Source organism: Papaver somniferum, chromosome 1 (genome assembly GCF_003573695.1).
Source record: "Papaver somniferum cultivar HN1 chromosome 1, ASM357369v1, whole genome shotgun sequence".
Taxonomy (NCBI): domain Eukaryota; kingdom Viridiplantae; phylum Streptophyta; class Magnoliopsida; order Ranunculales; family Papaveraceae; genus Papaver; species Papaver somniferum.
The window spans coordinates 11,788,739-11,814,235 of NC_039358.1; the positions used below are offsets into that span (position 1 = coordinate 11,788,739).

Consider the following 25,497-nt stretch of genomic DNA (forward strand, 5'->3'; position numbering starts at 1 on the left):
TTATCTTCTGTAGTTGTGAAATTCATTTCACGCTCCATTAGTTAAGCAAACAGTGTGACAAACAGGAAGATGTGTATAGAAAACATATATAAAAAGACCATACTTAAGTTTAATAGTAAACATGCTAGTTTTGGGGATCTAAGAAGGCCAAAATGTGCCGGTCTTGGGATCTATGCTACTTTGGGGGATCTATGTTAGTTTGAAAATAAAGAATGTTTCTGACACTGTACTCTCGATCCAATCTTGATTCAAATTGCGCATTATGTGCAGCAAGTTGAAGGGATAAATTCTCTGTATATCTAGAAAAACTGGTGAATGGACTCATCCTTTTTTACACCTATGCAATGGTTTATAATGTTTTCTTAACTATGGATAATGTAGTTTGGTCCAGGTTTTAAAAAAAAATGATTGTTTTCTATTGACAAAATCAACTTACATGTTCAGGACAAAATGGTCGAGATGCATGAGCAAGGCATTGTGGCAGAGGGCACACCTGATGAAATGAAATTTATGACGAAGTTCTGAAGAGGAAATTAAAAAGACAACGTAACCGCAGACTTTCTGATGAGGATAGAAGAACTCTTTGAACTCCTTGCAACGAAGGATGATAAAATCAAGCAGTGCGAAGACCAAGTTCAACATATGAAAGAGGATGCTGCAAGTTTTCCCTAAAAATCATTAAAAATATCAAGTGAAAAATCCAGAGAACAAGCTTTTAGTTCAGAAAACCCTCTTTGTGCATGGACAACTACCATGTGACGGTACTCATGAATGTTTGGCGAAGCTGAACCATATATGTGAAAAAGGCATGTATACGTTAACGACGGAATCAAGGTATATAAACATGCTACTGAGTCATTAACTCCTAGTATATCAAAGGTGTTGCGTCTTTTATTCAGATGACAAAAAATTATCTCTTAAGTAAGAATGAGGAATTATGCACTTGCCCCTGTAAAAAGTGTGTTAACCGAAACCCACCTACTTCATTAGCTGAAATTGAACATCACTTGTTCACTACTGGCATGGCAGGTAGTTATAAGATATGGGTACTTCATGGGGAAGAAGATAATCCTACACAAAACCAATCAGCATCTAGCCATGACTATGTCTTTAATGATGGTACAACCCATTCTGGAAATAATACAGGTGTACTTGATATGTTACATGATGCTGATAATGCTGGGCCTTTTGATAGTCAAGCAGATACAGGTAGGCACGGAGAAACTAATGATGATTCGGGTGAAGCTGATAGTACAAATAATTTGGGTGAATCTAGTACAAAGTTTGAGGAGCTATTAGGCAAAGCTAAGCAAGAACTATACCCTGGTTGTACAGATTACTCGTCATTAACTTTCCTTGTAGAGTTAATGCATCTCAAAGTGCTCAACTGTTGGAGCAACAAAAGTTTTGAGATGCAGCTTGAGTTGCTTAAGAAATCTTTTCCAAAAGATAATACAATTCCGAGTTCATACTATGAAGCTAAAAATATATTGCGTGATCTTGGATTGGGATATGAATCGATTGATGCATGTAAAAATGACTGTGCTTTATATTGGAAGGAACATAAGGATAGGGATGATTGTCCAGTATGCCACGAGCCTAGGTACAAATTCAATGACGGAAAGGGTAAGAAGATCCCACACAAGGTACTGCGCTATTTTCCTTTAAAACCAAGACTGCAGAGATTATTTGCTTCAAGGCATACAGCTGATGATATGAGATGGCACAAAGAACATGTTGCTCCTGAAGGGGTTTTAAGGCATCCTGCTGATGCTGAAGCATGGAAGCATTTTGATTTGCGATATCCACAATTTGCAGAAGATCCTCGCAATGTAAGGTTAGGTCTTGCTACTGATGGGTTTAATCCCTTTGGAAATATGAATAATGCGTACAGCATGTGGCCAGTTATAGTGATGCCCTACAATTTACCCCCTTGGAAGTGTATGAAACAACTTTTTTTCATGATGGCGTTACTTATTCCTGGCAAGAAAGCACCTGGTAACGATATCGATGTGTATCTACGACCCTTAATAGATGAGCTAAAAGAGTTGTGGGAAAAGGAGTGGAAACATATGATGCCTCCACAAAAAAAACTTTTCGTATGCACGCAGCTGTATTGTGGACCATAAATGACTTCCCAGCATATGGTAATTTATCAGGATGGAGTACAAAAGGTTACTTAGCATGTCCAGTATGTAATGATGACCCACCGTCTCGTGCATTGAGGAGTAAGATAGGTTATCTGCATCATCGTAGGTTCTTGCCTCCCCAACATCCATGGAGGAGAAACAAACTTCATGATGGACATGATGAGCTTCACAGTCCACCGAAAGAGTTGACAGGCATTCAACTTTTACAGCAAATTGAAAAACTGGGAGATAAAAGTTGTTTCGGAAAGCATCCAGATAAGAGAAGCAAGCAAAGAAGTCGTACCAAGAAAGAGCTGAGTTGGACAAAAAAGAGTATTTTCTATGAGCTTCCATACTGGTCACATCTTAAAATCAGGCATAAAATTGATGTTATGCATGTTGAGAAAAATATATGCGATAATATCGTGGGAACCTTGTTAAATCAGGAATTGAAGACCAAAGATACGTTTAAAGCTCGCTTGGATCTGGAAGACATGAATATTAGACCAGAATTGCACCTAAAGCGTAAAGGAGAAAAATTTATAAAGCCTCCAGCTTCCTATGCTTTAACAACGGAGCAAAGGAAAGAGTTTTGTAGGTTTCTGAAATCAGTGAAGTTCCCAGATGGATACGCATCTAACATAGCGAGGAGTGCTAATGTGGATGATGGGAAGGTATCAGGTTTGAAAAGCCATGACTGTCACGTGTTGTTACAAAAAATTCTCCCGGTTGGAATTCGTTCGTTTCTGCCCACGGATGTATGCACTTCCTTAATTGAGTTGAGTAGTTTCTTTCATGATTTATGTGCGAAGAAACTGAATGTGAGTCACTTGGAAGAAATGGAAAAAGGTATAGTTTTGATTCTTTGTAAGTTGGAAAGAATATTTCCACCGGCATTTTTTGATGTCATGGTTCATTTGGCTATTCACTTACCCCGAGAAGCTAAACTTGTTGGTCCAGTTGGTTATAGTTGGATGTATCCTATCGAAAGGTGCTCTTAACTCTCATTACGTGTTTATTTCATATGCTTGTGTTTTTCTTCTAGTGCAAGTACCTTTTTGTTGTTCATAGAAAAATAACATAGTTTTAAGAGTTGTTGTTTATATAGGTACCTTGGAACACTTAAGCGTTACGTGAAGAATAAAGCACGACCAGAGGGTTCAATAGCGGAAGCATACATTATTAATGAAGCTTTGACATTTTGCTCATTGTATTTACGTGGGATTGAAACTAAATTTAATCGCCCAGAACGAAATGATGATAATTCAGATGATAGTCAACGACGCAAGGGAAAGCTGTCTGTTTTCGCTCAGGATGTCCGTCCCTTCGGTACAAAAGCTATAAAATCACTGACTCTAGAAGAACGAGAACATATACATTGGTATATACTCAATAATTGTGACGAGGTGAAACCATATATGTAGTAAGTGCCTCATCCTATCTTGTAATAATTATTGTTATTCTGTTGTACACTAAATATTTTCATTAGCATCAAAAAGTTTTCTTATTTATCTTTGCCAATACATTGAACATTTGAATGTGCTGAAAGCAGAATCAAATGACAACTTGTTACAGAGGCATCAAAAACTATTTCCTGTGTGGTTTCGAAATCGGGTAAGTAATTGATTTTTACAATTAATGATCCTATATAATTATTGTACTACATGTTTTAGTTGGTACTATGTGTTTTGTAGTACTCTAGTGATCAGCATACATAATTCTTGGCTAAATCCTCTTTAAGTTTTGGAACTTCCACTACAGTTTGTGCTCTGCAATGCACCAAATTCGTCTTAACTATATACTAGCGAAGTTTTTTTGGTGTTCGCAGCTTATTAATTCTTAAACATCATTTTGAATAAGATACCTATTTATTCATTTCTGATTGAAACGTCCCTGCATGGGATGATCTCATTTTCTAGTTTAGTTACATTTCAAGTGGCTCTTATGTTTTAAATTGCACAATCTCGTAAGAAAAAGAAAACATATTGTTTTTAGATGCATCACTCAACAAGGAGCAACAGTGTATATGCCTTAACCCCAAGTTAAACACGAAAAAGCGAGCTAAGATGAATTCCAAGCAGAGGGACAAATTAGGAAACATATAAAGAAAGTCCATGGCACATGTGAAAAATCAACAACACAATAAGGTTTGAATTACTAGTAAACCCCATACCAATAAAAATAAACATAAATATGAAATTATGAATGCAATCCATGCTAAAAACGTACCTTTAAGGATTCTATATCATTATTGTTTACAAATAATAATTTCATTTTCTTTATTGTTTTTTTTTCTGAAAATGTGCAGATCGGAAAATTGTATCATGAAAAGTTTTCAGGGGTTAGTGATGAATTGCATTCGTTAGCACAGGGTGTTGAATCTCGCGCAAAATCATTTTCTGCTTGTATCTATAATGGAGTTCGATTCCATACCAAACAACGCGAACTTCGTCGAACGACCCAGAATAGCGGATTGGTAGTAGATGGGGAACACAATAGTAAGCCAATTGAATTCTTCGGTAGCTTGCAAGATGTTATTGAGTTAGACTTTTTGTATGGATACCGAGTTGTGTTATTTAAATGTGATTGGTTTGACGTAACTCCTGGAAATACAAGAATTCGAAAGGATTATAGTTTGACATGTATAAATACTAATAGAATATGGTACAAGAGTGATCCTTTCGTTCTTGCATCACAATCGCAACAAGTGTTCTACCTAGATGACTATAAGCATGGAGCAAATTGGAAAGTGGTTCAGAAAATGCATCATAGACACATATGGGATGTTCCTGAAATGGATATCAATGAAGTACAACCAGAAACAGAAACAACTATCGACGAGGCATATCACCATAACAAGGAGGCTCCATTGCTATTATCCGCTGTTCGGGAAGATGATAATGAGGCAACTGTACTTTATAGAGATGTTGATGTTGAACTCAAAATCATAGATGCAGATCTTGTTCTAGCTGAGGATGTCATAGATGATGATGAGGATGAAGAGGAAGAAGACGAAACATTGTTTAACTACAACAATGATGTGGCAGAGCCTGAGGATATTGTGCCAGAAGAAGATGACTCAGATCTAGAATATTAGTTCATTACTGTCATTTTACTTAAAACTTAATATTCATTTCTAGTTTACTTTGAAACTCACTGGATATTCATTTTATGACTAATTTTTGCTCGAACCGGTTAAGTAATTTATGGCTTTGCCTTATTATTAGTTTGATTAAATTATTCTACAATTTTGTTTGTTTTTTTAAAATATATTTTCATTGAACTGTGATTCGATTTTATTTTACAGATTGTAATATTTGTACATTAAGTCTGAAGTGATCGGTGAATGGAAAAGTATACAAAGAATTAATCTTTGATGGATTATATAAAGATGTCATTGTCGATTGGGCGGAGAAGTTATATGACCTGTCTATTAATGTTGTAATAGAATGAGTCAAGAATCTCTTATTAATGATAGGCAACTCGCATTAATAAGAACTGCTAAAATATTAATGAAGGGTAGGTCATGCCCTAAACTGAAATCTACCATGTTCGCCAAAACTAAACTCAAATGCTGTTGGCAACCATTTGAAACGATCATTAGGGAAGCACTCGTGTTCATGATAGATAGTAGAAATTATTTATCACTATAATGTCCAAAATTTTAGTCATTGTAAATCTATTTTCACTAGCAACTATTTTTTGTCACAAACGTATAAGTAACCCTAACAACAAGCTATTTCGTCAGCGAAAATCTTATGTTGTGTCTAAAATTCTATCACTCTAAAATATTCTTTCCAGCGATTATTCTTGTTCGTGGCAGAAAAAACACGCTAGCGTTAACATTTTGTTTTTTACCTAAAGTTTATATCGTGGCGAAGTATTTTAGATGCAAAAACAGTATGGCGACAATATATTGTCCCGCCGCAGTTAAATGTTTTCAAGAGCCATTGGATATTGTCACCCTATATATATTTAAAGAGAAAACCAAATAGTAGTTACAAATTATTATTTTTGCGACCAACATTTATCATTGTCAGGATAAGTATAATTGGTGACTAGCGAAATTCTCCCCGAACAAATCATCAGCGACAGAGGAAATCATGACAAGTTTCGGTTGTCATCCATGCTTTCGGTGACAATTGTAAGGACAAAATATCTTTTTTGCCGCAAAAAAGATATTTATACTAACAATTCTGATATTCGTCACAAGCGAATATGTTTCATGACTAAAAAGAATTTGATGGGAAAACATTTGTCACTAAAGGCCCATTTTCTTGTAGTGTAAGTTAGCTGACACGGAGGCAACCTATGAATTGAAACCTGGGACCTTACAGCTTCTCCCAATCTTCTTAGGGAAATAAAATGAGAACCCCTATTTCCATGTTAGGGATTTTGAAGAAATTTGTAGTACCCTAGGAATTCGAGGCTTAGATGATGATGCTTTGGAACTTAGGTTATTCCCTTTTTCCCTGAGAGATAAAGCCAAATCTTGGCTATACAGTTTGACTTCCGAGTCAATTGAAACATATGAACAGCTTACATCTGCCTTTTTCAACAAGTTTTTCCCTAGGCACAAAACATCGTCTATTAGGACGCAAATATGTACATTTTCACAACAAGAGGGAGAATCTTTGTATAGGTATTTGGAAAGGTTCAATGATTTGTTATCCCAGTTCCCTCATAATGGTTTAGAAAAGGTTAGGCTAGTTAAGATCCTTTATAAGGGTTTAGATTATTCAACAACAACCATGGTCGAGTCCTTGTGCACTAGTGGGTTTGAAAACCAAACTGTTGATGCAGCGATGGAATTTTTGAATGACATCGCCGATAAAACCCAATAGTGGGAAAATAGTAGGGATCCCAAGAAAACAATTCTTCTAAATAGAGGAAATGTCAATAGGGTAGAAGGAAACTTTGAATCAGATGCAAAAATTGCTGCTATATCAAAAAGGTTAGAAGCTTTAGAAGTGGGTCACACTAGTGGTAGATTGGAGGCTTTTTGGGAAGGCCGGAATAATGAAGAGAAAGCCAATGCTCTCTATAATAACACTAGATTTGATAATCGTCAAAAGTTTGACTCATATTCAGAAACCTATAATCCGGGTTGGAGAAACCATCCGAACTTTTCTTGGTCTAAGGGCCAGAGTCAAGGTCAGCCTAGTAATTCTAATGCTCCCCCAGGTTTTGGTTACACTAAGAATTCTTCAGGCCCAGAAAATAAAATGATTAGCTTAGAGGAATCTATTAAGATGTTAGCAAAAAATCAGGAAATGTTAGCACAGAACCATGTTAGTTTTCAACAAGAAACCAAACAGAACTTTCAAACTAATCCTCAGAGCCTTGCTAAGTTAGAACTTCAAGTCGGCCAAATAGCTAAGACCTTAAGTGAGAGAGATAATGGTAGGTTCCCTAGTCAGACTAATCCTAATCCTATAGGAGTTCATGAAGTAGGTACAAAACCTTCGAACCAGTTGAACGCCATTAGCACCCTTAGGAGTGGTAGAGTAGTAGACAATCAGGTAAGCATGCCCGATAGTGAACATACTGTAGTTCACCCCTCAGGATCTCACCCCTCAGGACCACTAGCTGAGGGGACCGATAAAATTTCTGATGATGTAAATTCGGTCCCTGAGAGGTCTGATTCTGTGCCTAGAGCCCCATTTCCCCAGCTATTAGTACCAACAAAGAAGGAATCAAACTTTAATGACATGTTTGAGGTTTTTAAGCAAGTTACCATAAACCTTCCTTTATTAGATGCAATTAGGCAAATTCCCTCTTATGCCAAGTTTCTTAAGGACTTGTGTACGCGAAAGCGTAACCTCAGTGTCCAGAAGAAAGCCTTCATAGCTAGTCATGTGAGTTCTATTATTCAGAATACCACTACTCCTAAGTATAAAGACCCATGGTCCCCTACCATTTCTTGTACAATAGGTAAGTTCCTTGTTGAGAAAGCGTTGCTTGACTTAGGAGCGAGTGTGAAATTAATGCCATACCATGTGTACCTTAAGCTAGGACTTGGTGAGATGAAACCTACTCAGATAACACTGCAGTTAGTTGATAGGCCTGTTAAAATCCCTAGTGGTGTGATAGAGGATGTTCTTATTGAGGTCGACAAGTTTATTTATCCGGTGGATTTCGTGGTCCTAGATTCCCAACCTGTCCCTGACCCAGAGAACCAGATACCTGTGATTTTAGGACGCCCATTCTTAGCTACGTCTAATGCGATCATAAACTGTCGAAATGGTATCATGAATCTATCTTTTGGTAATATGACTATTGAGCTGAACATTTTTAATATTAGTAAGCTACCCTATGAGCTAGATGAATCGAGCGTAGAGGAGGTAAACATGATAAGAACCTTAGTTCAGGAGTCATTACCAAACATCGTATCGGAAGATCCGTTAGAGAGTTTTCTATCCCATTTTAGCCTAGATTTCGACGATGATAGCAACATTGAACAAGTAAATGCTCTGTTGGATTCCATTCCTGTGTTAGATATTGATATATGGAAAGATAGGTTCGAACCATTACTAGATTCTGATCTTACCTTAGTACCTTATTTAAAAGAGCCTCCTGAGTTGGAGCCTAATTATACATTTTTAGGCCTACCCGAGTCTTTCCCTGTGATTATAGCTTCCGATTTGGATAGTGATCAGGAGAGTAAGCCAGAGACTGTGCTTCAAGAAAATAAGGAAGCTTTAGAGTGGACCATAGAAGATATGAAGCAAGCTGAGGATGAACCACCTGATTATAACTTAGAGAAAGCAATTGACCTTTTTCAAGAACCCTATGGTTTAGAAATTAGGAACATTGTGACTAGTCTATGTAGAGGCACCCAAAATTCTAAGTTTGGGGGTAGAGAACTAGAAGAATCTCTTGATCATTTTAAGGACTGTGAAGATCCGGAAATCCAAGCAATAATTAAAGGTTTGTCTGAGAGTAGTGAAAACCCTAAGTTTGGGGGTAGTAATGATTCTTTTGATAATCAAGTATCCCCATTGGAAGTCCCTAACTTGGGACTCAAGACTAGTGAGGTATTCCCTGAGTCTATTCAGACTCCACAAACCGATCCTCCTGATACTGTCCAGGAGAAAATCCATATTTTAGAGAATCGTTTTTCGGATGAATCTGTTTGCCGAGACACTCATATGAAGCCCAAGTGAGCACCTCAGATAAATCCAATTGTCTTGCGAGAAACTTTAGATCAGGTTGTGCTATATCTGCTCATTTTTCTGATTTTTGTCTCCTGTTCGTGGCAGTTCTATTTGGTCTTATGGACCCACAATTGTTTCGACTATTGGTATACGACTTTGGAAGGTGACAATTCTTTTAGAGGTATTTGATGTCTAGCTAATGACTATAAATTTAGCATCTACTGGGAGGCTCCCGCGTTCATGTGATACGGTAATATCCTTCCTTATTTCTTTTCCCTCCAGTGGTAAGAATTTCTCCTTGTTCATGCTTTTAATTTCATCTTTAGAACATTGAGGACAATGTTAGATTTAAGTTTGGGGGTGGGGAAGAAACACTTTTTGTTACCTTTTCGTTGCAATAAATAAACTCCAGAGTTGAGGATGACACTAACCAATCTAAGTGGATGGAAGCATTTTGGTTGTAGGAGTTGAGGAACCAATCTGACTAGATTGAAACATCTAAAGAGTCTATTCATAAAAGCACAGAGCTCAGGTGTTAGAAATAACATGATAGTTTCACCATATCTCGTTGAGTCCTTTTCACTTCTGTTTTTATTTTTTTTTCATTTTAAACTATGTTTCTCTAAGTGATTAGGTGGGGCTCACGATTCAAGTTGTTACTACTGCTAGGATGAGATAGAGTGATTGAGATACAAAAAAAAAGTTATTATTATGAGTGAATAAAACAAAAAAAAAAGAAGAAAAAAAGAGAAACAGAAAAAAAAAAATTGAGACCAGACCATTAGACCAAAACGGAATAAGATTCAATAAAGTCGACCACTGGAACCCTTGTATATGCCAGTTGTGTTGACCTAGAGTTAGGATTATTGACCACTGGTTCCCTTGTATATGCCGGTGAGTTGATACTAGTCAGACTATCTCAGTCATTTAGGATAAGTTTATTTTGGTAGTGGTCTTCAGACAGATATGAGAAACACCGTTCACCTAGTTAACATCAAAACCATCTATGTTTTTCTATATCCATCTCTTAATCTATCCATGTGATTAGTTTGACTCCGAGTATGATGTCCATAGTGAAACTATCTTAGTAGAGTTCTGTCACTTATATATGAATTTTAATATGCTTGAGTGCAAACTCGTGTACAACAATTGAAATTTCGCATCAGGGTACTTCCTCTTGTAATCAATAAGTATGCCAACCAAGGAGGTTCTTTAGTGATTTCCAAGGTTCTGCGTAGATAGCTAGGGTCTGGAGTAAATATTTTGTGGGTATATCTCTAGTAAGCCCTCCCGAGACTATAACTCGGCCACTAGGGCCACCTAGGGGTTTAAAGGCTTATTGCATACGCTAAATGCAATCGACGATGCCTGCGAAAGTGAGTTAGGATTTTATTTTGTAGTTCTGATTTGCTCGGGACTAGCAAATAATAAGTTTGGGGGTATTTGATAGACGCATTTATGTGTCTAATATATCTCAATTGTATATAGTGTTAGTGCTCGGTTTTGTACTTATTTGGTTATTTTATTTATTTGTAGGTGTTTTTGGAGAAATAAGCTTTTGCGGCGAATTGGCTAAAAATGTGGCATTTGGACCTCCGTTGATAGTGTACTGGAAGCGCCCCAGAAGTGGACCGGAAGTACCCCAGAAATACCCCGGAGGAACCCCGAAAAAGTGCGGAAAACATCCCAGAAAAATTACCAAAGGCACCCAAGGATTTGTGTTATTTACACCCCTCAAATGGATAAAGGGCACCCACTTGATAAGGGGTGACCATTTTCTATTCGCACACCAGAGATGGATAGGGGGAATTCCTTGTCAAATTCGAATTTAAGAAAATGGCGGGAAACTTGTTTTCACGCCTGGCAGTTTAGGGTTAGAATTTTTGAGGAGTTTTACAGAGATTCAATCACTGGAAATAGTTGGGCTGGACTTCCTAGAGCTAAACAGGGTGTGTGTGTGTGTTTTGATCGATTAACTTGAGATGGATAAGTTGTGAGAAGAGAACAGAGTTCAACAGGGAATGACGATATTATCGGACTCTGTTGGGTCCAGTTTTGGCAATTGCGTGGACAACAGGAGAGAATATATTCAAATATTGGATTCGTGACTATCTACGAAGAGTTTGGAGCAGTTTTGAACAACAGAAGACGCGTAATGAGAATTGGAGAGAAATTCCCGTAACTTGCTGCCAAAGGAAAAAAAAGAGATAAACCAAAAGGTTTCGTGAAGATTTGATTCACCTGTTGGCTATAAATAGCATTGCCTCGAGCCCAGGAAGAGATTAGAAACCATAGGGAGAAGTTTAGAGCCTCAGAAAAGTGTAAACAATCAACATCCAGGAACCTCTTCTACTGCTGCTGTCGCCATTTAAGACCTTCAAGAACACGAAGAACAGACTCGCAGTGTTCGTCGTTTTTTAACAGTAACAACGACAGTAGCTGCACGGTCTTAGAAAACGGAGACAGAAGAAGTTTCTTTGTATCGTTTATCTGTGACACTTTCTGTGAGTCTTAAACTCACTGCTTTAGCACTTTTTCATCTTTTAATCAACTTTTGAGCTTCATAAACATCTTTTGTGATCATGATTAATATGAGGAGCTAAACCCCATTGCTGAGGCGATAGAGGAAGCTATTTTTCCAATAAAGAGTGGTATTTTCTATTTATCTTATTTATTGCAAATACTAATATGATTATTTTGCCTTGAATGATAATTGTTTGAATGATTTTCGTTAAGCGATTGTGATTTCTTTTGATATAGCATGCTTATCTTAGGTTTTGATGCTTTATGCTCTGGATTTACAGTTGTTATTTTGGAAATCTACTTGTTGTAATAGTTGAGAATCGAATTAAACGGAAAAATTGCATAATATAAGTTTTGGATTTAATCTCTTTGAACTTGGAAAATAGTGGAATCTTGAGCCTCAGTGTTCTTTTATTATTAATATCATATTCTTTTGAGTTTTCTATTTAGTTTTGAATTTAAATCTAAAAACATCCTTCACAAGTTCGAGTTTGAACGATACTCTATTTACCACAATATGCAATCACATCAGTCATTTCATGACTTCGTGAATTTTAGGACAATTCTTCCTTCTCTCCTCCTGTCCTAGAGCCCCAACCTCGTCGTGCCGAGTTCTTGATTTGGATAGTTTGACTCAAGCCAACCGTCCTACCCAGCCTGCTTTTCCTCATCACCAGCCACCTCCCCCTTCTCACGTGGTTTCTGCTTCTCATATTTCTCCAAATACCTCGTCAGCTGAACTTCCCAAGGATAATAGCCAAAACAAAGCTTACGAGGTGGAGGATACATGTTACGTCCCTAACATGGATTTCTTAAGGGAGATCTTAATCTCTACTCGTCGGAACCATGCCCTAAGGTCAGCTGCCGCTGAGTCTTTGTCCTCTTTCAGTTCTGATACCTTCTTGGCTGAGGATCAATCCTTCATAGTGAATGCTTCTTTGAACCTCTCTTTGCAGCAGCACGCCGCCATAATGGGTTCGGTGAGTTTGAAACGTTAAGCCTGAATTTCCCCTCTCTCCCATATTTCTCAGAATTTTCTGATATATCTTCAATTTAAGGGCACAATCGGGACATGGATCATCTCTTGGAACTTCGCGCGTCCCGTGAACTACTAGAGAAGTCTAGTGTTAAAATCTCCCAACTGACGGGACAACTCGCAGATGAGAAAAGGAACTCTTCCAACTTGGAGAAGAAGATAACTGAGCTTCATGGTAGGTTCTATTTCTTGAATTGCTTTAATTTTTCCTTAGTTCTTTTCAAAGTAACGTGCCCATTCTCCCATTTGGTTTGTACCTTCCTATGCTTCTTTAGGGTATGAGCAAGGGCTTAAGGAGAAGGTTTCTCTTCTGTCTCGCGAGAAGGACAATCTCTCCGAGAAGGTTTCTACTCTTTAAGATGATGTTCGATATTTGAACGAGGATCTCGCTACATTGGAAAAGGACGCATCTAAGATCGCAAATCTAATTCGAAAAAATGCTCAAGATGATAAGGTCAAACTCTTTAATGAGTTCTGTTATTCCCGCGACATTCCTTGCGTGCCTCTGGTGCTCGAAGTATTTTATGATGATGAACCTGCTGTAGATGAGACAATTTCTACTGATGAGGAGACAGAAACGGACAAAGATCTCCAAGTTAATGACTCTGAAGGAAAGACCCCTTTAATTCAGAAAGTTGGCAATGCCAAGACTGGTCTTTGCCAATGTTCCCAAGAATCGGCTGGTGATGACGACGAAGAAGAGGACTAATGTTGTAACCTTTTCTAACTTTATTTTTACTGGGTGCTCCCAAGCTTTGGGGGCAGGATATTCTCTTTGTAAATAATGTAATTTCCTTTACTTCATGCCTCCATTGTGTCATTGTAAATAATGCTATTGTCCTTACTTCGTTTGCCTTGTGTGTCAAGTATATACTGGAAAATACTGAGTCTTGCGAGGATAATGCTAAATAAGAACACACAATATAAAATTATATACTTGTCTATGGTTCTTATTGAGCATTAGATTATCAAGACATGATTACACCAGTCAAATCATCATTTGTTATAGGATGATCTTGGCAGTTTGCTTTTATTGCTTACTAGTTCACCTTCCTCGCTGGTCCGACTGTGAATTGTTTTAGGCAAAGTTTTCTTGCTCTACGAGGTCTTATTGTGCCTCCTAGTTAAGTTTTTATTGTGCCCCATCCTTTTTGAAGGATCTTAATTCGAAGAAGTATCAGGCGCTTATTATTTTTTCAAATAATAATACATCAACTTCGTGTTAACACTTTTGTGAACCCCATTTCGTGACAATGCGACAGGCCTAGCCATTCCCATGAATGTTATCCCCATGACATTGCCGTCTTTTTTGGTCACACAACTCCCTAATATGGAGGGTGCCATCCCTTTATATTCCCTCTAATTGCCCCTTCAAGGAGGTTAACCCTAACATGCATGTTGGTCTCCTCCCATCCAGTTATTACGACATTCAGTTGTATCGTGACTTCTTATTCCTTTCGCCGATATGGCTTGAGGTTTCGTAATCACACCCTAAGTGAGGTTTCTTTGGGATCGAGTGCATTGTAGCTAAGACTTGCCATACAGTCATGGTCGGTAACGCTCCAGACGTCCCAGGTACCCGCAACTCAACCAAATACATCGGAGCCTTGGTCAAACTCCGCACTCCTTACCGAAGGCCATCATAAAAGGGACCCTCAACGAATAGGTCTTATCATTTCCCTTAGCTTCCTTTCTGAGAGTTGTTCACGACAAGCGTTAGGTCTTGCCTCTTGCACTTTCATGCGAACTAGGGTGCATGCCTGGGATTCCCAGCCTTCCTAGGCGAAGGGTTTAAGTTTCCCTAGAAACTGTTCATTTCGTGGGTCTTATATGCCTCCTACTCTGAGGTCTTATTTTCCTGTTTCATATGTCTTACTTCGCCCATATGTAAATCAAACACGAAAGATATTCTATTAATAATCTTTGCTCAATTAAAAATTTTCTTTTGGCATTACAACTTTATTCATGGATATTACTTCTTGATATACACAGGGTTCCAAGGGTGATCCAGCTTTCGATCTTGCCTTTCGATTTCTCCGTATATTATCTTCCCTTCCGTGTCCGTGCCTTTCTCTTCGCAATCCGCCAATTCGTACGCCCCGTTTCCAACTATGCTTTTCACGATGTATGTACCTTACCACGTGGGTTACAGCTTCCCTCATGATCCCTTTTGGTATGGTGGAATCTCCCGTAGTACAAGATCTTCTGGCATGAAACTTTGTACCTTCAGTCTCTTGTTATATTCTCTTGACAGCCTTTGGTGATAGTTCGTCATATGCCGTGACGCAGTTTCTCTGTTTTCTTCGAGGTCATCCAATTTTGCGAGTATTAAATATGAGTTTAGACCGTTTTCCCAAGATTCTCTCCTGGTTTTCGGGAGAATGGCCTCGGCTGGCAAGACTTCCTCCATTCCATATGTCAAGAAAAAGGGAAACATTCCTATGACATCACACCTAGTGGTTCTATATGACCATATCACGTTTGGGATCTGCTCACACGATCCTTTATGGTGGCCTTACAACTTCTTCTTCAGCGTAGACGTTATTGTCTTGTTTTTGGCTTCCGCTTGCTCGTTACTCTGCGGGTATAGCGAAGTCGACTTCCCGGATTGAATCTTGAAGGCGTTGAATATCATTTTCACATTCTCCACTTCAAATTGCTTTCCATTTTCCGAAAAAATTAAAACCGGTATCCTGAATCTACATATAATATGCTCTAGTATGAAATCGTATACATATCCATCTCTTGTGTGTTTCAGGGCTTTAACTTCCACCCATTTCGTGAAATAGTCCGTTACCACTATTAAATATCGTCTTTGCTTAGTCCCCGTTAAGAACGGTCCTACGATATATATCCCCCACATGGAAAATGGCAAAACACTTAATACAGAGTTCAAGCTAGGGGACGGGGCATGTATCCTTTTCTCATACCTTTGGCATGCCTCGCACCTCGTGGAGATGTCTTTTGCATCTTTGTGCATGTATGGCCAGAAGTAAATTTGTGTCCTTGTCTTGTGAGCTAAGGATCTGGTCCCGCTGTGGTTGTCAGCGTCTCCATAATAAATCGATTTCATAATCTCTATTCCATGTTTCTGCGACAAGCATCTCATCAAAGGGACCATATATGACCTTTTGTACAGTATCCCTTCTCGTACCTCGTAATTCGTGGCTTTGCTTTTAATCTTATTTTTCTCTTTCCTATCTCGCGGGAGATCTCCTTTCGTCAAATAGTTGTATATAGGGGCTCGCGAATAGTTGTCATCTACCTCCATATCTCCTTCTTCAATTATCATAATCCTCAGTTCCTTATCTTCCTTGCTTACTGATGGATGCATCAACCGTTCGATCCAGATATGCCCAATTTTCGGGTCTTCAATCATTGAAGCTATAAAGGCAATGATTAAAGCTTTTACTAATGCTTCATATTCGTCTTCCTTATTAGTTGCCTTATATTCTAAGTGGAAGCAAAATACAATTCTGTCCCCTCACGGCGAAGTGAACACTATCCCCATACCTCCTCCGGAGCTGTTTGAAGACCCGTCAACGAATATCTCTCATCTTCGAGGGTGGATTTCTTGTAGCAAATCCTTTGGGTCCGGGCGTCCTTCATCTATGTCCATCATATCCTCTACCCCTTCATCTTCTTCTGACGGGAATTCAACTAGGAATTCTGCAATGATGTGTGACTTCGTGGAAGTCTGAACTTCGTATTTTAACCCAAAGAAATCAATCTGGGTATTCCATCTTTCGACTCTTCCCACCCTATTCGAGCTCTTCAAGACTGATTCTACAGGTACTCTTCTTAAAACTTTGATTTTGTCAGTTTGAAAATAAGTTCGTAACTTTCGAGATGCGTATACCAGTGCTAGTATCAGTTTTTCGATCTTCGGGTCGTTCCTTTCTGCTAAGTTGAATGTTTTGCTTACGTAAAATATCGGCTTCTCCACTCCTTCATATTTTCGAAGTAGTACTGCACTAAGGGCATTTGGTGTTGCAGGCAAGACAAATAAGTAATTTTTCCCCTGGTTTCGGCTTTTGTAGTATTGACAAGTTGATTAAGTACTCTTTGATGTTTTGCAGCGCTTGCTCACATTCTTGTGTCCAAGAAAATTTTGCACCTTTTTTTTAAGTGTCAAAGAAATGTTTACATTTATCTGAAGATCTCGAAATAAACCTTCCTAAAGCTGCTAACTGCCCATTTAGTTTCTGCACATCTTTTATAGTGACAGGTGACGACATTTCTAGTATGGCTTGTACTTTAGATGGGTCTGCCTCGATTCTTTTCCTCGAAACTATATGGACCAAGAACTTCGCTGATTCAACTCCAAAATGCATTTCCCTGGATTTATCTTCATTTTGTACTTATTCATTTTCTCAAATATTTCCTTTAAATCTTCCACATGATCCCCTGAGTCCTTAGTTTTCACGAGCATGTAGTCCACATATACCTCCAATGTTGTATGCACCCATTTGGAAATTTTTTTCTCTACCATCCGTTGGTATGTGTCTCTCGCGTTCTTTAATCTTAATGGCATTCTCATGTAACAATACAGCCTTCTTGGATCGAAGAATGATGTATGTTCTTGATCTTCTTCATCTAAAGGTATCTGGTTGTACTCTGAGTAACCATCCATTGAGGAGAGTCTTTTATACCCTGTCGCCGATTCCACCATTTGTGGGATATTGGGTAAATGGAAGTTGTCCTTTGGACATGCAATGTTTAAATCACTAAAATCAATACATATCCTTATCCCATTATTTTAATTTTGTACTATCACCATATATTCAATCCATTCCGGATATGTTACTGGTCTTATGATACCTGCATCCACCATCTTTTGAAGTTCCTTTTCAATTTTCTCATGATAGGTGGTTGCGATCTTCCTTATTCATCGTCTTACTGGTTTAATCGCTGGATCCAGAGACATCTTGTGACATGCTACTCGTGGGTTAATTCCCGGCATTTCGTCCATGTCCCACGCGAATACTTCGCGGTTTTCACATAGCAACTGGATTAACCTCACTTCTTCATCGGCTTCCATCTTTGTCCCGATCTTCACTATTTTCAGCTCTTCGTAAGTACCCAAATTTATATCCTTCGTTGGTTCTACAACTGCAAAATTCATGAATGGCTCGTTTAGCGCGGTTGGTACCTTTAGGTCACCCTCCTTTTCGGGTATTTCACTGGGTATCGCCCATCCTTCCTTTGCCTTGGTCATGTATACCATTAGTTCCTTTTCCTTCCTTGACTCCAATGCGCTCCTCATTCTTTCCTTCATCCTTTTCATTCTCTCTTCGTAGTTTTCATTATCCTTCTCGCCACAGTCCTTCGCGTCTCCCCAATTTCTTTTTATCTCGCCAATCCCACTCTGAATTGGGTATCATATCACCTGGTGGTAAGTCGATGCAACCCATTTTATTAGATGAATCCATGGTCTGCCCATGAGGGCATTATATGGCGACTCCATGTCCACCACACAGACAGTAACTTCCGTCTCTAGCTCACCCGCAAAGATCTTCACGCATATTTCACCCTTTGGTTTTGTTGCCACCCCATTGAATCCGTATAGATTGTACGCCGAAGGCATCATGTCAGAAATGCATGATAGAAAAGGACGTCCACCGAGCTTCCCATGTCCACTAATACCTTGTCCATGGCCAAGATCTTACTACTTCGACCCTCTTTTCCCCGTGAGTACTCGACAATAGCCAAGGTGATGACCAATGAGTTCGTGTGTGATCCTTCCTCTGGTGCATCTTGCGCCGAGAACGATATATCCCTTTTTTTGCCATTCCTCCAGAGGTTCCCTCTTCACCATGGGGATTATCTCATTTACTTCGTAGTCCGTTTTTTACACTCTTGAGAGCACATTATCGTGGAAATTTTGGCTATCTTCCTTCGAATGCACTATGAAATTACAGCCGGACCTCCACGTTCCCTTGTTTATTTCGATCAGATGCCCCTATGACTGGCTCTTATGGTAGTCATGTTGCGGCGGTGATGGAAGCCTATGATCCTCCACGTAGTGCGCGAGCTTTCCTTGTTCAATGAGACGAAGTATGATCCTTTGGACATTCCTACAATTGTTCGTATGGTGCCCGTGAAAGTGATGATATCGGCAAAACTCATGATTCCTCTTCCCCGGTTGTGGTTCCTTTCCCAGGTTTGGGGGGGCTGGGATTTCTTCAGTCAATATGACTTCCTCCCATATCCTTTCTACAGTTGTATTGAGTCCTGGATATTTCAACTCTGTCCATGCTAACGCGTTCGATCCTTGCTTCGTTGTCTTCATATTATTCGCCTCATAACTTCTTGCCTTATCACCTCGTGGCCTTTGTTTTCTTTGCTGCGACTCCCATTTCTTTGGGTTTTGATCATCCCACTTCAGTTATCCATCTGGTGTTGCTTCCAATTATGCATGAGCCATTGCGTTTGACACGTCTTCCCTCGTCCATTGTGTTTTCCTATCCCTTTGCGAGCTCCCCATATCTATTCTCATACCTCGCAGCTCCCGTAAGATCTCCTGATCTAAAGTGCTTCCTCCTATTTCGTATTTTAGTTTTTGATTTTCACACATCGCCTCTAGCAGTAATCTCCTCGGGTCTCTTTACCGGTCATATCCTTCCTGCAGCTTATTTTTCTGCGTTCTTCTTTCTGTACTTTGCATATCTTCCTCGTAATCTTCCCATGGATCGTTTCCTCGTTGCGTAATATTCATTTGAGATGAAGTTGTTATCTCTTCTGAACTTTTATCTTCTTCTTGCAAGTTTCCCATCTTCACCTCGTTGTTGTGTCTGTAATCCTCTTGCGTCACCTGACCTCCTTGCTTTACCGTTCCCGTTTGATTCTCCGATTTGTACCTTACTCTCCCTTCTCCCGACGGAGTGCCTCATTCGGTTCTTACAACGTCATGCTCTCATCAACATCCTTTCCCCTTCTCTTACGAGTTGTTCCCCTTTTTGGGATAGCCCTAGCTTTCATAATTTGGACAGGTTCCTCCATAAGTTCAGTATCTTCCTCAGCCTCGCCTTTCCTCCGTCTTATGGTGCCTTCTCCATCTACAACCGATGCCATTACTTTCATTTCTTCTCTCCGTGCCTCTAGCCGCTTGCTCCTCCTCGTTTTTATCACGTGTCTCGCTCGATCTAGTGTACTTGCCATCAACTAATCCTTGGTTTGATATCTTCCGACTAATTTCCTGCCTTCAATCTTCCGATGCAACACCCAAGGATTACTCTCTCTCCTAGATTTCTAGTCTTAACTACAAATGAATCGTTTAAGATCTACAAAACCCTAATCTTAAAACAACTCGCCAGGATCTCTAATCTTCTACAATTATAAAACAGTTTCAACCTTTCTCATACTCTTAGATGAGGATGAATCCCCGATCTAAGTCCCTGTTTCTGGACGCCAAAATGTAACTATTGAAAAACCAGTAGCACACCCAAATAAGAAAAGAAACTGATTTAAGACATGATAAAGGTTTAGGATAAGAAATTCTTTATTGTTTAACCACCCCAAGTAGTGAAAATACAAGTTTTTGTCTACAAGGAAACTCTAATCTCTCACTCTAAGAAAAGCTCTCCTCTCCAAAGAATCCGACCTCATACATTTCCCAAGGACACTTATTTATAGACCAATCGACCCTAACGGTGTACATCTCATTTTACTTCTTCTGCATCTCGTGGAGATGCTTTATACTTTGCCCAGATCATTTTCCATAAAGTTTTCCCCTTTCTTTCGCTGACAACTTTGGATGTTTGTCGGGACAGCTGTCTCTTTTCTTGCTCCATAATTTACCGACTTCGCCAATTATCTTTTCAGCCAAGTAACCTTATTTCGCCAACCTTTACTTCGTGATTGGTATCTTGCCGGGTACTCCAATTGATCCTTCACAACTTAGATTCTTCAAGTGAGTTACCTCGCCTTAATATGATATCTCATGCATGGTTTTTCATTTCTTCAATCATTCAACAATGACGATCCTAACCTTATTTGACAAGTCACTGACGAGAATTTTCGGGGAATAGTGTAAGATCTTTCGGCAGAATTTCCTTGAATGACTCGTGTCTTCTCCTACGTCCACGTGGCGAATCGTATCTTTGGTATCTACATGATGACTTCACCTTAAACGTACAATGTTTGTTCAGTATCGACCAGAATGGCGTCCTTTCTTTTGAGTTGTTTGTCCTCCTAGCCAGGACTTTTTAAAGGAGGGATTGGACTGTTCCATGCTTCAACAGAGCTGAAAGTGGTTGAGATCATGTGACAACAACATTAAAACTAACAGATAATTATAATCAATGTCCAGTCCATACTCGTACTCGTTTGTACAAACCTTGCTCACCAAAGATTTCCAACTAAGCCCTAAAACTCACTGTTGTTTTACCGTTTTCCATCTTTTCTGTTGCAGAGCATGCATCTACAGTTTTGGAGTTGTAGCATTGGAAGTATTATTTGGACAACACCCAGGAGAAAGCCTTTTTCTAGACAAGACTTCCTAATAATACTACTGGACAAGAGGTACGTTGTGACAACGGTAATCTTTGCTTTGACGTATGCACGTGTATCTCCTATCGCTAGGAGCAATGAATTTCGTGTGTCAAAAGCTCTCTGCACATGCACGACTCCCTATCCCCGAGGATTTTCGGTTGCTCACGTTGCAGAATCTTATGAATGCTTATTATGCTTTGTAATGAAGTTCAGCTAGACGATATGAATAAATAAAGAAATTTCTAAATTCGGGTTATTCGTAAATATGAAGTTAGGGTTTTATAACTCTTGTAATTTAGTTCTTTCTATATTGAATTCCCATAATTTAGTAACTTGGGTTTGATTCACTTTTACATTCAAATGAAACCCAAACTTGTATTGCACAGTTCAGAAATGACAGCAAATTAATGAGGAATACAAGAGACGACTATTCTGATTAGAAACTTACTCGGTCCTTTTGTTGAGTACATTTTAAGCAACATCTTTTGACATACAAATGCAGCACACTGTAGGCTGCTCGCTTGACAAATGAGAATTTAGTGGACGTACGATTTCTCATAAATGCGCCATAGAACAGGGAGACATCGGTAATTAAGGAGGATATTCGCTTTTCAACCATCCATTCAACGAGGATTAGGGTGTCTGCATAAGTATGTGTAGCTCAACAAGACAAAAAGAAAAAAAGTGATGTGTAGCTCAACTTGTTCCGAAGTAAGAACGTGTAAAGGTTATCGGGACTGAAGTGGTGGGTTTGTTTGCAGAATTCACTGTTTCCAGGAATTTATAATTTCATGGGATTATAAATTCTGGGAATTATGTAAATTTCTTGTGTATTTGGTAACTCAATATAAATTCCTAGGTTTTATAGGGTTTTTTTGTATTAAAATCTTTGTATCGTTTGGTATTACCCTCAAATCTTAAAATTGCATATATATGGGATTTAGAGATTAAAAAAAAGTGGGTCCATAAATCCCTCGATAAGTTTCCTAGCAAATCTTAGGAGGGAGGGGTCGGATTCTATATGGAGGATTTACTGGAAAACTGAATCCCGTAGGAAACGTGATTCCAAGGATTCGGGAAACCAAACATACAGAGGAAAACGTAATTCTACCAAATCTCCTGAACCCATGAATTCCACCTTTAAAATTCTATATCGAAACCCACCGTTAATTTTGTTGTAATTTTGTTTTTCTTTATTTTTTAATCGAACATTCAAGTGGGTTAAGGAAACCCAAACCTCACAAACAAAAAAAAGAAAACTTGGAAATCAGAAAACAAAGAAGAAACAATAACAAAACAAAGAAAATCACACTCTATAGTAAGTCTTCAAGCTTCTATCCTCTTAGAAGACATAGAAAATACGTAAATTTATTTTAGTAGGCTTCTCCACTTCCCCACCAACCTCTACTAACTCATAAATAAAAAACGGCAGTAAAGAAGATATCCAGATGCTCACAATAAGCGGTCCAAGCCTTACTGATCGATAATGAATTAATACTGCAATTCTTTGTTCTTAATCTTACGGGCAACAAGAACTGAATTTATTACCTCGTCCATCGGATGAAAGACCGCGAGAACCTCAAAACCAGGTAAATCACTAGGCTCAACAATCGGATAGAGAAACCCACGAGCACCATGAGCACTCCTCAACATTAGCAAGGATCCTGGTGACATGTGCTTGGCCAAATGATCAATAACTTTACGTTTGTCGGCTTTGTTCAAACCAACTAAAGCAGCCAAGAAAACAACCTCATAGTCGTATAAACCGTTAGTGACATCCATAATATCAGTATCATGAAATAACATACGGTTCGACAAGTCAGGATCCGCAGAAACCAACTTAGAAGCCAAAGCATTGGCAGATACATCGATATCGTAATTGTGAAAGGTAGTGGTCTTCAAGTGGTTTGAAGCCAACACAATGGAAGTAAGAGGCATTGGACCGGAACCAATGAAAGCGATGTGATTCGGGTTTGAGTTTGTGATATAATTGCTCAGTATAGTATACTCAAGGCGGCCAAGTTTGACATAATTTGTGTAATATGGAAAGGTGGTTATATGATCAAGTGGGTTATCGTAAGCACCTAAAAGGCTCGAATAATGAGCTTCTAAGAGGCCTTCAGCTTCCCCACAGAGACGAATGAGTTCGGAACGGATTCCTTGGTCTGTGACTGAGAGCTTGGTGACATCAATTGGAGATGGTGGAATGCAAGTTTGTACTAGTTGTGTGAAAAGGCTGTTGACATCCTTTGAAGGTTTGAGGCTCTCTAAGATTGATAAGTTGTTGTAGATTTCAGAAACATTTTGAATTAACAATTCTTCTTCGTTGATTGAGTTCAATGAACCTAATGAACCCATAGTTGTTAAGAATAGTAATGAAGAGCAATAAAGTTTTCTCCAAAAATGAGTTTGAAGAAAATGGTTAGATTTGTTTGATATTTCCAACCTCCAAATTGGTGGCTATTTATAATTGAGGAGCCCATGCAAAGAGTTGGTTAAGCTAACACATTAGCATCTGAGCTTTGCTACAACGTAACTGTATCCTATGTGACACCACATAGAGGCATATTTTATCATATTGTACATGCTGACGAGAATAAAAGAGTTATGTGTACGTTGACTGTTGACATATCATAGTCCTACAAAAGAATAAAAATTAAATTAAATTCCTAATGGTGAAAACGTATTTTATGATAGAAAATAAGATGACACCTTATGAGTAATGCTTACTAGAAATGAGTCGAATTGATGGACGTGTAGCGTAGTAGTGTCGTCATAGATAAGCAATTGAAAAAACCCCTCAAAATGCACATACAACATGGGGTAGAGGCTGTACAGCACTGTTCTTTTCTTATATAAAAACACTAACGCTGATCTAAAATCTTAGTAGCTTATTCCCTTCCCTCCATTCTAAGAATAGGGTTCATGAACAGCCTTAGTTACTTACCGGAGGACGAAGAATCACAAAAGTTATTGATCAAAACTGAGGATCAAGGAGATGCACAGAAACCTACCCTTGGGCCATTGGGACAAAATGGAAGAAAGAAACTCAACGGTTTCAAGGGCTTTGGTTAGTATTTGGGAGAAAATTACAATGTCTAACTGCGAATCTCCACCTTCTTTAGCTGATAAGATTGAACTTCGTATACGAACTGTATCTCTTGCAATGTAATCCTTTTATGTCCGGCCATATTTGTATCCTCTGTGACATCACGGCACATACACGCACCTATCCGCCTAGTTGTTCTTCGGCCTCAGTTAATCTCCGGTGAAGTTCAATCTTGTCAGCAAGATGTGAGAGAGACTTGAAGACTTTGTTAATCAGGATTCAATGTTTTATGATCGGTTCGAATCACAGATTAATGATGAGGCCCAAGAGGGTTGTTGGCCGCGATCAGTATCGTTCACTTTGTAACCATTGAATTTTTATTTTATTATTTTACTTTTTTTAATAAATTACGTTGTTTGTCTAACACTCGTGGTTTTACGATTTACATCTATAAAATCGCAACTTTCCAATGCAAGAAAATTGTTGCAATGGTAATCAAGCGAGGGAAGTTAGAATTTGTATACACAATAGATCCCAAATACTTCCTCTGTTTCAGGAAAACAGTTATTTTTCCTTTTAAATTTTGTATCTATAAAAGAAATACCTTCATTTATAATTGATTGAACATCCAAAACTAATTCCTCGTACTAATGATATGATACTACTGGCAATTGTAGTAATTAAATGGTATTTTTGAGGGTTTCTGCTGAGGGTGATTTCGAAAATAAATTCAAAAAATTATTCTCTCACATATTTACCTTAAAAATTGTGCCTAACTCTTTTGCATAAGGGTATACTCCTGGGTGGAGATTGGTTCTGTCAAGATAGCATTAATCCATGACAAGAGGAGCTGATCAGTTTTGTGCCATTGAGTGTAAATTGGGTTTTCTGTTTCTTCATTGGTTGTAGGATCTGTGAGGGTGGATTTTGGAAGAGGAATTTTTGGATCAACAATTTGATATAGGTCTTGACTATGAAGAAGGGGAAGCATCTGGCTTTTCCACAATAGGTGGTTGGATTTATCAAGCTTAATGGACACTAGGCTTGTGACATTTTTCAGAGATGGGAGATTGGAGATGTTTTCAGCGGAAGAGGCCATTGGATCGTTTT

General features: G+C 38.7%; 2 protein-coding genes across 2 annotated transcripts; one reads left to right on the forward strand and one right to left on the reverse strand.

Annotated features, from left to right (window-relative positions):
- The first annotated feature begins 899 nt into the window (after nt 1-899).
- Nucleotides 900-5,226, forward strand: LOC113348969. Its single transcript, XM_026592917.1, has 5 exons — nt 900-1,998; nt 2,160-3,120; nt 3,238-3,458; nt 3,619-3,743; nt 4,438-5,226. The coding sequence occupies exons 1-5, from the start codon at nt 900-902 to the stop codon at nt 5,224-5,226; spliced, it is 3,195 nt and encodes a 1,064-aa protein (XP_026448702.1).
- A 17,304-nt stretch (nt 5,227-22,530) lies between these two features.
- Nucleotides 22,531-23,752, reverse strand: LOC113326007 (nicotianamine synthase-like). Its single transcript, XM_026573825.1, has one exon. The coding sequence runs from the start codon at nt 23,694-23,696 to the stop codon at nt 22,830-22,832; it is 867 nt and encodes a 288-aa protein (XP_026429610.1). The 5' UTR covers nt 23,697-23,752; the 3' UTR covers nt 22,531-22,829.
- Between the last annotated feature and the right edge of the window lie 1,745 nt (nt 23,753-25,497).

Bases quoted from the DNA above. Each gene is read 5' to 3' on its own strand.
- LOC113326007 (XM_026573825.1), bottom strand. From the start codon at position 23,696: ATGGGTTCATTAGGTTCATTGAACTCAATCAACGAAGAAGAATTGTTA.
- LOC113348969 (XM_026592917.1), top strand. From the start codon at position 900: ATGACAAAAAATTATCTCTTAAGTAAGAATGAGGAATTATGCACTTGC. The intron at 3,459-3,618 runs GTACAAAAGCTA...TATTTTCATTAG, and splicing joins TCAGGATGTCCGTCCCTTCG to CATCAAAAAGTTTTCTTATT. The intron at 3,744-4,437 runs GTAAGTAATTGA...GAAAATGTGCAG, and splicing joins CTGTGTGGTTTCGAAATCGG to ATCGGAAAATTGTATCATGA.